This window comes from Callospermophilus lateralis, chromosome 5 (genome assembly GCF_048772815.1).
Source record: "Callospermophilus lateralis isolate mCalLat2 chromosome 5, mCalLat2.hap1, whole genome shotgun sequence".
NCBI classification, from domain to species: domain Eukaryota; kingdom Metazoa; phylum Chordata; class Mammalia; order Rodentia; family Sciuridae; genus Callospermophilus; species Callospermophilus lateralis.
The window spans coordinates 152,269,272-152,282,571 of NC_135309.1; the positions used below are offsets into that span (position 1 = coordinate 152,269,272).

Below are 13,300 nucleotides of genomic sequence, written 5' to 3' on the forward strand. Positions count from 1 at the left end.
ACATGTGCAAAAATTTGATTGTGTTCTTTGCAAATTATTTCCCTAGAATGCTAGCTACTTCTAATTATCAACAGTATTCATCCTGCTATATTTTTCCAGAAAAAAAAAAGAATTTACAAAGTCAGTACAAAAGGCACATTTCCCTAATATCACATTGGAAAATATATTGGGTTTTGGCAAAGAGGAGACTTTTCAATGCCATCAATAAATACCCTCATCTTTGGTAGCAGTAACTACAACTGAGAAAGAAATCGAGGGCGCGGAGTCCTGTCTGTATTCTAACTCAGATGGCTTATTTATCCCCTTGGCTCTCTCCTATAGCATTTCAATTTTATTGGCTGAGTGAAACATCTTTTTTTTTTGTCTTCAATCCAGCATCAGTAGAATATCTTATTCTTTTAGTCTTGTTAGTTGGACAGACTGGCAAGATTTAGAGTGATTTCAATAAAAAATTGAGGGCAGATGCAGCACTCAATATTTTTGATAGATGTGGCTCCATTCCTGTTTTGTTCTGTGTCTCAAAACTAATGTGTCTCCTAAAGCTAAATAAAATACTAAGCAAGTGAGAATTTTAAGAACACTAGCTCTTTTTTTTAGAGTTGGTATCAATGCTCCCTATACATTTAGATCAGCCGATGATATAAATATGTGCATGTGTATATGTCTATCTATTTTCTATCATTATCTGTTTATCTATCATTTGTCTACCTAGCTGTTATCAGTCTTTTATATGAAAACTAGCCCTCCATGAAAATATGAACAATGGTGAGACTTATAAAGAACTTGACCTCTTAACTATTATTGTCCTCATATCCTCTAATATAGAAATTAAGCAATTTTTCCGAAATTAACACAGAATCAGTTGTAGAACCTGGAAGCAACTTCTGGAATCTTAAATGCTAATCTAACAATTAGCTACTTTGACCATTTTATGAAAAATTAAAACCAACTGTTTCAGTATCTGTAACATGTGTTGGGGGAAGAGTAGATTCATTTTCTGTGTTTGCTTTCTTGGGGTCTTTGGTGACTTAGTGACAGAATTTATTTATCATGATTCAAGGTCACATTAGGGGTCTATTCCCACTGACTTCTAATATCAAGAGGAATACTGGCAAATGACATCAGGATATTAATACAGAAAGTCTGTGGGAGACACTCCAAATTTTGGACCATGGTAAATTTAGGGACATTTTTTCTTGTTAACAAAGAGGTGAAGTGAAATATTTTGGATCTGGAATTCCCCAAAGGCTCACATATTAAAGGCTTGATCACTAGACTGTGGCATTATTGGGAACTGGCAGAATCTTTCCTAGTTAAGACCAAGTGGAAGGAAGCTATGTCACTGGTAGCATGTCCTTGAAGAAAATACTGGAAACTAGGTCCCTTCTTCTTTCTCTTTGCTTCCTGGTCACCGTGAGGTGAACAGCCTTGTTTCCCCATGAGCTCTCTGCCATGATGTTCTGCCTCACCACAAGATCAAAAGCACTGGAGCCAGCTGACCATGAACTGAAACCTATTAAACCAGGCACCAAAATGAACCGTTCTTTCCTTAAGTTGATGTTCTCAGGTATCTGTCACAATGATGGGAAGATGACTGACACATTGAGAAAGGATGATTGTGTTTGTTCTGAAATATTTGACAAAAGTTTTCTACCTTCAGCTTGAAATGGTAGAGAGTTGTTAAGGAGGCTAGGAAGGGGCCCTAAAGTGGTCTATTATTTATTCTGATTCTGCTGACACAGAGGGATAATTGTGGAAAGTGGTTTCTGAAAGATTTGGCATTCAGATGTGCAAAAATCCTACCAAAGTTAGCTGACTGATGTTAATTTGAAGTGATCTCAAATTTGTTTGACTGTTAATAGTATCTCAGAATAAAATAGATAATATCCACAGATCTTCTACTACATAATTCATGGATATTTCATTATACACACACACACATATGTATATATTACTTTATGTGTTTGTGTATGTGTGTGTGTGTGTGTGTGTGTGTGTGTGTGTGTATATATATATATATATATATATATATATATATATATATATATATATATTCCTTTTCCTCTTTGGTTGGGTTTTAATGGGTGCAGTACCCATGAATATTGGGACCAATAGGTATTCCCAGGACACAAACAAACTGAAATATAAAGTTTCTAATTAGAATCTCTTATTTTTTGGAAATAAATACAATTTTGTTTTGTTTGTAATTACAATCTCTACAACTGAAATTAGATCACTTTTAAAATGAAGCATAATGTTTTAAAAGTCAGCTATTTGTATTTCCATTCCATGATGAGAAACAATGTTTGGGTATTGAAAACGAGAACAAATACTCACAGATCTCTTGTACTTGTGATGTCTTCCTAGAAACAAATGCCATGAAGAACTCTGACACATTTCTGTAAGTGGCTTCTGGAAATTGAAGAGTTTCTAAAAGACAGGTTGATCATCACTAATAATTTATTTGAGTGGCCACGGTACTACTGGGAACCAAACTTAACATTCTTAATGCTACACATGGATCAGGAAAATGAATTGGAAATTATGAGTGCTAACATCTATTAACTTATCATGAAGATCTTTTGGCCGAGAAAAAGAAACTACAAATTTGTTAAACTTATAGTTCATAATTATTGGGTAATTAAGAGTATGAATGCAGTTTGGTATTCACCTACAAGACAGGCAATAGAATACTTCTGTAATTTTCCAGATTGAGGCTGGCTTACTTTCCAGGCTTATCTCTAAAATGTTTTACATTCCTAACAAATGAATTCTTGTATTGTATTTTCTATTGGACACTGGACCATCCATATTTACAGAAGTTGCCTCAGGAGATTTTTGAACTCACCATCAATCTCTATGGGGTTGGAAAATGACATATAGCCACAGGTGGGTGGCCAATCACCGGTAGGATAAAGAATGGGTCATCTTAACAAAAAAAAAAAAAGAGCAGAGCAGCCCCCTGCACTCCCGCCCACAGCACCCTGGAAGAGGTGAGGGGTGAGGGGGGGCAGGAGGGCCATGCCAATTGTTATATATATATATATATATATATATATATATATATATATATATATATATCCCAAACCCCTAAAAATTTGGGCTTAGACCTGAATTTACATTTCATTATTTCCTACAGGGAACTTTATTTATGGTACTGTACAAGTAGAAATTTAAGTACATAAAATTTATCCCACTAAAATAAATCCTTTTAAAAATTCTAAAAGTTGCTGTGCTCAGTCAGAATGGCATTCTTCAAGAATCAAATAATAATAGGTGCTGGAGAGGATGTGGAGAAAAAGGAACACTATCACACTGTTGGTGGGATTGTACACTATTATAGCCACCATGGAAATCAGTACGGAGGTTCCTCAAATGACTAGGAATGGGACTACTATATGTCAGCTATACCATTGCTTTATTTAATTCTTTATTTATCCTAAATAATTAAAGTCATCATAGTACACCAATAGCTGCATACTTGTCTTTATAGCAGTACAATTCACGATAGCCAAATTTTGGAAAAGCCTAGGTGTCCATTGGCAGGTGAATAGGCAAAAGAAAATGTGGTGTATATACACAATAGAGTTTTATTGAGCCATAAAAAAATTAAGTTTTGATATTTGTAGAAAAATGGATGAAACTAGAGAACTTTATGTTAAGTAAATAAGGCAAACTCAGAAGGTCAAGGGTCATGTGCTTTATCTCATATGTGGAAGCTAAAGGGGTAAAAGGAAAAGAAAGGTTGGGGTATTGATCCCATGAACACCAAAGGAGACAAGTAGAACAGAGAAAGGGGACTAGGGGTGGGAGGTGGAGAGTGGGGAGGGAAGTGCTGGGGAGGGCTATTGGCCAGATAATATTGTCATGTTGTGTGCATGTGCCAATAGGTAGCAAAAAGTCCCCTCATTATGTACAACTCTAATGCACCAATAAAAAAAAATGGGGAGAAAGTCAGCTTTTCTTCACTGTGACCCAAATACCTGACAAGAGCAGCTTAAAGGGGGAAAGGTTTATTTGGGGCTCATGGTTTCAGAGGTTCAGTCCATAGTCGTCCAACTCTACTGCTCTAGGCCCATGATGGGGCAGAGCATCATGCAAAAGGGCACATAGAGGAAAGAAGCTCAAGACAGGGGCCCAAGAGAGCAGAGAGAGCAAAAGGAGAAGGGGCTGCAAGAAAGATGAACCCTTCCAGGACATGCCCTCCAGGGACCCACTTCCTCTGGCCACACCTCATCTATTACCACCCAACAGTCTATTCACACTGGAATGAACTGATTAGGATGTAGCTCTCACAGTCCAATCACTTCACCTCTGAATATTCCTGCATTAACACAGGAGCTTTTGGGGACACCTCATATCCAAATGATAATAGCTGCATTTGTGATCACATACGGATTACCAAGTACTTATTAGTTTAAGCCAAAGGGGTCTTTCTGTCAAATTTTCCCAAGTCTTTGCTTATATCCCAGCTACCTCCAAAGCTCAGCATTGGGTTCCCAATTCCCAAAGAGGAACTTTGCCATGGAATTGATGACATCATAAGACTTTGCATCACTGGTCACTTATCAGTGACATCTGATAAGAAAGGTCACTCTCCTCCTTGGCCAGAACTAGCTAGCTATTGGCTGTGCAGGATTAGTCATAGGAGCCTGGAGGCAAAAAGGAAAATGAAGTTCAGGTAAGTGAAACTAAAGTAACAGAAATGCTCAGCATCTGAGAATGTATATTTTTTTCTTCTTTTTAAAAGCAAATGGAGTCATTACATAACTTGATCATGCTTAGAAATATTTTGCCACTTGCATTTGGGAGTAAGCACAAGTATTCAAAGGAAGGGAGACTAATGCTCTCCCCAAGGCAGTGTTTGAATTCCCCATTGCCTTCCTATGTGTGCTATTTTAAAAAGAAACATTACACACAGGAGCCCCCAAGGCGAAGGTACCAGTGAAATAGTGCCTGCTTGGAAATCTGGGAGGAGACTCTGTTTTTCATTAAGTAAGTGAGAGGTCATTATTTGAGCCTCTCTTTGTGTTTAAATTCCCAGTCTCTTGATCTCCAGCCTTCCAGCACACCCATGGTCATTATTCTTTGCATGCTTTAAAATTATAAACATAGAGTCCCACAGCTCCGACGGGCTCATGGAAAGGCTTTGCTGCACAGATGCCATTCATATAGATCAACTACGTCATAAGTCACATAATTGCTTATGTATTTGCAAAGAACAAGAGGAATGGTCTGAATTCCCCCTTGTCTGGTTCTTCAACTAAAGCAAGGATTTGTTGGGCAAAATGATCTGGACACTTTCTTAAGTGTCAACAAAGTATGGAAAATCAACACTTCTTTATTATTAGGGGGAAAGATTGCAAAATGAGAAAGGTATAATTGAAATCCAGTGCATTTGGGTAGTTATTCTTGCAGAGTGAAAATTTTTAAATTGTTCAAAGGTAATTATGTCCACTTTGGTCTTCATCTAAATAAAATAATGAATAAAAGCCTGTAAGATAAGAGAAAAAAAGTTATTTATTAGTTGTGACAGTTTTGTCCCTTTATCTACTTTCTCATAAGTGAAAAATGCCATGATAAGTTTGCTTGAATTTTTAATGTAAATCCCTACAAAGAATACATTCATGATGTGGAGACTGTTTTTTTTTTTTTTTTTTTTTTAAATGTATTGATACAGTGGCTATGTTCATTAGTGGTTGGAAAGAGATTAGAGAAAAAGGAAGTACCAATTACTGGTTAATCTTTGTAGTTAGAAATCCTCTCTCCTGTATCTTTTTTCTTCCTATCTGGCTCAATAAGCCTGCTCAGATTCTGGGAGACACTTGTGGCTCTGAGAAGCCAGAGGGCTGCTGTCAGTGCCTGCAGACATGTGGGATTTAAAAGTTTTCTATGGTATTCATTGTTCAATTCATTATTACTGTGGGCAGATAACGTCACATTCACAACACTGATAGAATTTGAAGCTTAAAAAAACTCATCATCAAAGTGAATTTACATTAAAAAACCATTTCTTGGCAATTTTAAAGGCTATTTAATCAACCTTATTTGGGCCACCCACTATTCTGAAAATAACTGGCAGGGTCTGTTTATCAGTAAAGGGCCATGATAAATTGAGCAACCTTGACTACTCTGACCATTTCCATCATAGATCTGCAACAATCAGAGAAGAAATAAGGAGAATCCTAGGGTTACTGAGGGGGCAGCTCACCCTTTCTCTGAGCTGGGCTCAAAGTCATATAGCTGCGTTTGGACTGCTATTCGCATGCTGTTTGGGAAGATAGGTAAGCTGTTGTAAGATTCTTGGATAGTTTGTCAAAGAAATTGTGTTTCAGGGTGCTATCCTTACAGTGTTCCCATCTAATAAAATACACAACTGGTGTATCTGTGTGTCTACAAAACAGAATCTGCTATGTTTCTACATAGCTGATCTAAGGCATTAATAAAGTTAACCTTAGTGTAATCTTTTGATAATGTTAACTTATGGAAATTACTTCATTAACCTTATCGAATACAGTTTCTCTGAATGGAATCCATGTACTGCATCATGGTTTGTTACTGTTTGATGCCCATCTTCTCAGAATGTATACAATCCAGTTCAAGGGTTTCTTCCCCTAAGAGGTGACCCTAAACCGTATTTCTCTCTCTTAACATTGTTATTTTGGTAAATTCAATCAATATAGGACCCCAACATGTATTAGGGTCTTAATAAACATTTGTTGGGTTAATGCATATTGCCATGCTTTTAAAAAATTTCATTACCAAACCTTAACGTATTACCTAGTATTATTGTGTTTGATCTGAGCTCTTTTATTCACCAGAACCTGTTTTGGTATATTATATAGAATAGATGGTCAATGAGTAGTTAAGATTTATTTATATTTTTGTGATTGGAACTTCTTGAACCTCCTTGTTCAGAAGAAAGATGATTGCAATCTCCAGTCTTCATCAGACATTGCTCATCAGATGGGGAAAGAACTTAAATACACTGATCTCATCAGAGTAAAATTCAGTAGCTGAGCAGCTGCAAAGACAAATGTTCCACAATATAAAATGACTAGTTGGAAACATTCAGGTCAAGCATTTTTAGTGGTCCAGAAAGGCCACCCTCAGAAACCTGGATGAGGCTCACTGCTAAATGCTTCAGTGACAATCAGAACCTAAAGGCAGCCTTCCTAAGTCGTCCAGGAGATTGCCATCTGAGATGCAGATACTTCCTGAGCAAGCTCTGCAGGAGAGGCCACATCTGTTTTCTTGCTGGGAAGGGATTATGACTTTTCCAACTCACAAGTGGAAATGTTCTTTCATCCAGTGTATCTTAAAATGCTAAATGGCCTCCTGATTAAGAGGTTAAAAAGGGCTCTACAAGAGAGGCTTGTGGCTTAGGAGATACTGATGCATGAAAAGAGAAAAGGATGCATAACTATATTTGGGTGCATTTCTGGATGCAGTAGCCCCCATCTGAGTATCTTAGAGACTACTTCTCACCTCAAGTGAATGGCTTTATCCACATGGTGGTCACCTTACTCGCAACTGGAACTACGTTTAGGAAAATCTCAGTGACAGCATCAGAATCCAAATGATAGGCACTCCCCACCCTGTGCTGTATTTCTCCCTGCTTCAGAAGGACAACTTGTGGTGTACAGAACAGAAAGAAGAAACCAGTGGACCAACAGCACACAAGAGGAAAACCGATTTAGTTTCACAGATTTTCTGTCAACATTTTCATTGCAATATTTCCCTATTTTAATGCTCCCTTTTCCTCTTCTGTTGTCAATCTTTCTTCCAATCAACTTCTCTCTGAGCTATTCATGATTGCCAGCTATTGAACAAATGCACTACTTTGGTGACTTCTCTGTGATAATTTAGACAGTGAAGCAGTACATAATAAAACTGGTAAGTAGTTATATTGTATTACTTTTTTCCATAAAATACTTGATCTTTTTATTTTGCACACTTTTAATATCAAATCAAACTCCTTAAAGACTCTCTTTTTTAAAAAATATCTTTATTTTATTTATTTATTTTGATGTGGGGCTGAGGATTGAAACCATGGCCTCACATGTGCTAGGTGAGCACTCTACCCCTGAGCCACAACCCAGCCCCTAAAGACTTTTTCTAGTTGTCAACAAAAGTCAGCTTAAGAAGTCATGAACCTCAAAAAATGTTTTTTACTTTCAGCCAGTCTTATTCTGAGATCCTGAGAAGAGGTGCATTAAGCCACCTGAAATTATGTCTCAGGGCAATTAAGAGTCCTACTGGTTTATGTGAGAGTTATTAAAGCAACCAGGGTGAGAAGAAAGTTGAGGACTAATACATTTAAAATTAACATTTCTTCAAGCCTTTCTGGGTGTTGAGGATGGAGTTCTCCAATTAGCTCAGATCTAAAAGTTTAGGTGAGGAGGGAGGGATCTGGCATTGCACTCTCTCCAAATGACTGACACTTTTTCCTTTTAGATAAACTTGCCTTATTCTCTTTCCAGGTCCTAATGTTCTAACACTATTCTTGTTCATTTGTTTTGGGGTTTGTAAAATCTAATTGTCAGAATAATCATGAAGATTCCTCCAATATCTGTAACCAGGGCCAGAGAAAAATATATTAAGATCCAAAATTACTCATTCATAATTCTGAAACCCAGAAAGTTCTGAAAAATAGACTTTTTTTTCATTATTGCACAAATTAATTTGGCAACAAAATCTGACCTGAACTGATGCAAGGCTATTTATAGTCTGTAATGATCCTTCACAGAGTGTGTTATGTATTGTTACAGAAATACTAACACCTTTGATTAGGTTGCTGTCCCAGTGTATGCTGAGGATGTTATAAAATACATCACATATAGCTCCCTGAAATATTCTAAGTTACAAATTCCAAAACCTGCACCAACAGTTTGGATTAAGGAATTGAAGACTTGAACTATACACTGAAGGCAATGTTTTTTTCACTTAGTGCTAATTTTAAGCCAGTCATTAGACGAGAAGACCATGGATCCAATTTTAAAGGGACAGCAGTGGCAGAAACTTGGCTTCTGCTGTCTTTAAACATAAAGCAAGTTTCTTGCTTGCTTTTGAGTATCCGCATCTGAATACAACTCTCCTTTGACAAGGGTATTAAAAAAAAAAAAAAGAAAGAAAGAAAAAAAGCTGAGCCTAATTACCAACATATTGCTTTATTTCTTGGTGGTAGTAAATTAAGGCTTTCTAGAGTCATACAGCACGCAGTGATTTGAACATCAGAGTTACAAAAACAATGAGCATTCAATTTAGCAGAGCCAGGAAGGAAGCAATGTTTTAAAACAGATAAATTTTTCTGCTGAGGACTTTTGCTTGGTCTCTAAAAATCTGCTGAGCTGTTTTCCCAGTAACCTCTGTCACAGATTCATACCCCCAAGGGAGAGCAGAATGGATGAAGAGGACACCAGGAAAGGGGAGAAACTGGGAAAGACAGCATGTGCTGGGTAGGCAACCAGTGTGAGAAGTGGTCTTGGTCTCATGTTTGGAAAATTGGTTAGATGATGTGGTCAGGTGGTGGTAACAGAGACACTCAGAATGGTTCAGGGAGCTGTTCTGGATCTCCCTGCTCATTCCAAGAGTATTAAACCAGCTTATCTGGAATATCCCAGAGCCAAAAGTGAAGGACAATCATCCGTGACTCCTAAATTCTGAAACTATGGATAGTCAAGAGTCACAGACCAGAGGTATGTTTCTTTGAAATTCTATTGTGGTTCTAAACACTATGGCTAACACAAAATGCTGTCCCCAGCCAAACAAGTCACCCCCGCTCATGGCACATTGCATTGATTGTGTATCTGGGTTGAGGATGATGTCAGTTGGACAGAAAGCCATGTTTCATATGATGTATGATAGAAACCTCCTGGAAAGACTCCATCTCATCACTCTAGCTCCTCCTTCCTGACATAAGACTACAGTGTACACGGGAGCCTACAGTAGGAGTGCAGTTGTCGAGTGAGTGGTATGTAAGCTGGCTCTGAAACAAAGTCAGCACAGTTGGCTAGGAAATGCAGAGGTTCTGGAATTGGATGGTGGCCCCTTTGAGGAGGAAATACATGAGCTATTTCAGCAGCAAAGAAGAAGGGTGTGGTCAGAGACTAATTTGGGAAAGGCCCTGGGTTTACTAATAAATGACACTACATTTCATGAGCATGGAATTTCTCCTGGTTACCTGATTTCACATAATAGACTAGCGAATCAATTATTTCCATATAGGACCACTTAAAATTCATATTTTGTCATGATGTTAATGTTCTATTCCAAGAGTTTGGTTAGTGGACTAGCATCTGTCTTATCAATGTGTTCCCTCTTCAACTTGTCTGAGATTTTCAAGTGCACAGTATTTAAACACCTGGAAGTCTACTTTGTATTCTTTAATGGAATGCATGCAGACAGCCATGCGGGAGACACAAGGTGGCAATTTGCACAATTAAACATTTACAAACTTAACCCCAGTAGGCTCCATGTGATGAAGTCTGGATGCATAAAGAAATAAATAGATGAGAAAAGTCAAAATGCAATCTAAATGACAAAAAACCACAGCATCTGTCTCTGCCAGCTGCAGGACAGATGTGCCTGATGTATGCCACATGTGCTCTGAGAGGGATTAGAAAAACCTTTGAGGACATGGGTTCCCTTGGGCTTCACTTTTAATTAAAAATTGCAAGGGTCTTTCCTCCCTTTGAAAACACTCAGAAGATGAGTCTTGACTGGGGGATTTGAACTTCCCCATGTTCAGACATTCTGGTGCTCTGCTAAGACAGTGTTGAGAAGGGGAAAGCTGAAAGTACTTGTGCACAGAAACCATAGCATCCAGAGGGGCAGGAGATGATGTGCAATAGACTCATTGAGAGTGAGTGGTACTCACATGAGAGCAAAAGGACACATAGGATCCTATGTGCACTGACATGGGCACTGTGGAACCTCCTGAAAGGAGCCCAGCTACAAAATCAATTCTCTTAGAAGAGGTACATGACTGTGTGGCTATGTTAAGGTTTTTGTTTATTGACATGTCTGTTCTCTTAATCCTAAAACCAGCATGGGGCTAATTCTCCAGCTGGGTGGCTTCTAATTCAGTGCTGCAAGCTGAAGCCTGGAGAGGTGAAGTTCTTTGGCCAAGGTCACCCAGCTAGTTAGCAGAAGATCTGGGGAAAAAAAACAAAGGTCTCTTCCACCATGCTGCTTGCCATAATAGATTTTTTTAAAAAAAGGTCTGAAAAGCTCTTTGTAAATTCAAAGTGATTTAGGACACTTATTTAACCTCAATTTGCTTGGTGTGACATTAAGGGGCGGGGCTCAGGTCAACCAAGAAGTTTGAAGAGGAGCTCTAGAGAGTGCTGTGGTTGCCATACTCTTGTGGCAGTTGCGGATGGAGGATGGAGGGAGGGTGGATCTAAGGGCCAGGATGAGGCACGTTGTGGGTGTGACCTGTGTTCAGAAGCACTGGTGTGGAGAGGAAAGTAAGGTACATTTCTAAAGACCGCCATCTGCCTAAGGGAACATCTTATGTGAGAAAAGAAGCTGTCTACAAATTACCTGACCAAAAACACTGTTTGCTGTAATAGAAATTTGTTCTTTGCCCTTTAATTTCTTTGACTTCTGTCACCCATGAGAAATGAGGAAAAGTAAAAGCCAGATTCCCAAGAACCTTCCTGAAAGAAACAGCTGCTGAGTGGGTGTCGGTGCTTACATATGCTGCTTTTAAAGAACATCGTGTTTGGTCCGTGTTTGAATGGAGACCACTCCCCATGAAAGCTGTCCCTTCAGAAGAAGGCGGGGTTGGTGTGCTCGATGACGCAGCGCTTGCAGTGGCGTTTGACAAACCGCAGGGCCTCCACAGAAACCTCGCAGTCTTGGACATTCAGCATCTGGAGGTCAAAGCAATTGGCTGCCACGATCTGCAGGCCCTGGCCGGTGATGCTCTCGCAGGACTTGAGGCTGAGGCGCTTGAGATTGAAGCAGTTCAGGGCCAGGCACTCCAGGCCCGTGTCGGAGACCAGTGGGCATTTGCCGATGTCCAGAGATTTGAGTTTCGTGCAGTTCTTGGCAAGGTACTCCACGCCATGGTCCGTGATGCCCTCGCAGCCCCTCGCGTTGAGGTAGCGCAACTTGCTGCAGTACTTGGCCACGTAACGGATGCCCACGTCGGTCACCCGGCCACAGTGGGCGATGCTGAGGTACCGCAGGCGGGACTCCAGCTTGGCGATCTCCCGCAGGCCGAAGTCACTGACGAAGCGGCAGTCGCTGACACTCAGCTCCTTGATGGACGTGCAGTAGATCACCAGGTAGCGGAGGCCCTCGTCGGTGAGGCGGACGCAGCGTCGCAGGTACAGGTGGGTCAGCTGCGTGCAGTGCGCCGCGATGGTGTGCAGGCCCTCGTCCTCCAGCACGAAGCAGTCCGTCATGTCCAGGTAGCGGATGGAAATCTGTTTGCCATGCAAGGGGGACAATTTAATGGAGGCCTCCCGGGTCAAGCTGATGCAGGTCACTTTGGAGCACCCTACACAAAGAGACAGAACACATGCTCAGAGCAACCTGGGGCAATGCCGTTACCTATTCCGAACTCTCCCCCAAGCTCAAGCCAGGGTGTTACCCTTCCTGTCTTGACCCCTACAGAGAAAATAAGGCGAGGAAGGGTTCCCTATGTTCATTCCATTATTTAGATATTTTGAATATTTGGGTTTATGGGGATTCAGAGATTTTAGAATGCAAAAGACCAGGCCAATTCTGATGGATCAAAATTGACAAAGATCCATTACTGATCGAATTGCCTGAAACGCAGCAAATCCATTTCACCAGGAATGTTCGGGAAGGATGATCGTGATCTGGAAAAGGTAGAGTGAGTGGGCTGGGGTTGTGGCTCAGTGGTAGAGTGCTTTTCTAGCATGCATGAGGCCCTAGGTTGGATCCCTGGCACACATAAAAATAAATAAAATAAAGGTATTGTGTCCATCTACAACTATAAATAAATAAATAAATAGATAAATAAATAAATAAACTTTTTTTTTTTTTTTTTTTTTTTTAAAAAAAAAGAAGTAAGAGTGTGTGTAAATATCTTACATTGGCCCTGGAAAGATCCAAGAGCTCAGTAAAGGACCTGCAATGGTCAGAATGCTCCTTGGTCCAAAGAAGAGAGACAGAGAGACAAAGCTGAACCTGATCTTGTATGACTAAATATTGTTTCTAAAGCCCTAAAATATGTGTTATAAATTTTATATATATGCATGTGTTCATTCTAAATAGAATCATTATTACATATTTGTATATAATATATAAAAATTCATTGTGT

General features: G+C 39.5%; 1 protein-coding gene across 2 annotated transcripts in view; it reads right to left on the minus strand.

The window, feature by feature from the left end:
* Positions 1-9,192: 9,192 nt before the first annotated feature.
* Fbxl7 (F-box and leucine rich repeat protein 7) overlaps positions 9,193-13,300 on the minus strand; it is a 367,504-nt gene continuing 363,396 nt past the window's right edge. For both annotated transcript variants that reach the window (XM_076856212.2, XM_076856213.2), the window contains exon 4: positions 9,193-12,511. In XM_076856212.2, coding sequence (XP_076712327.1) covers positions 11,775-12,511 — 737 coding nt within the window. In that variant the 3' untranslated portion in view covers positions 9,193-11,774. The remainder of the gene's footprint in view (positions 12,512-13,300) is intronic.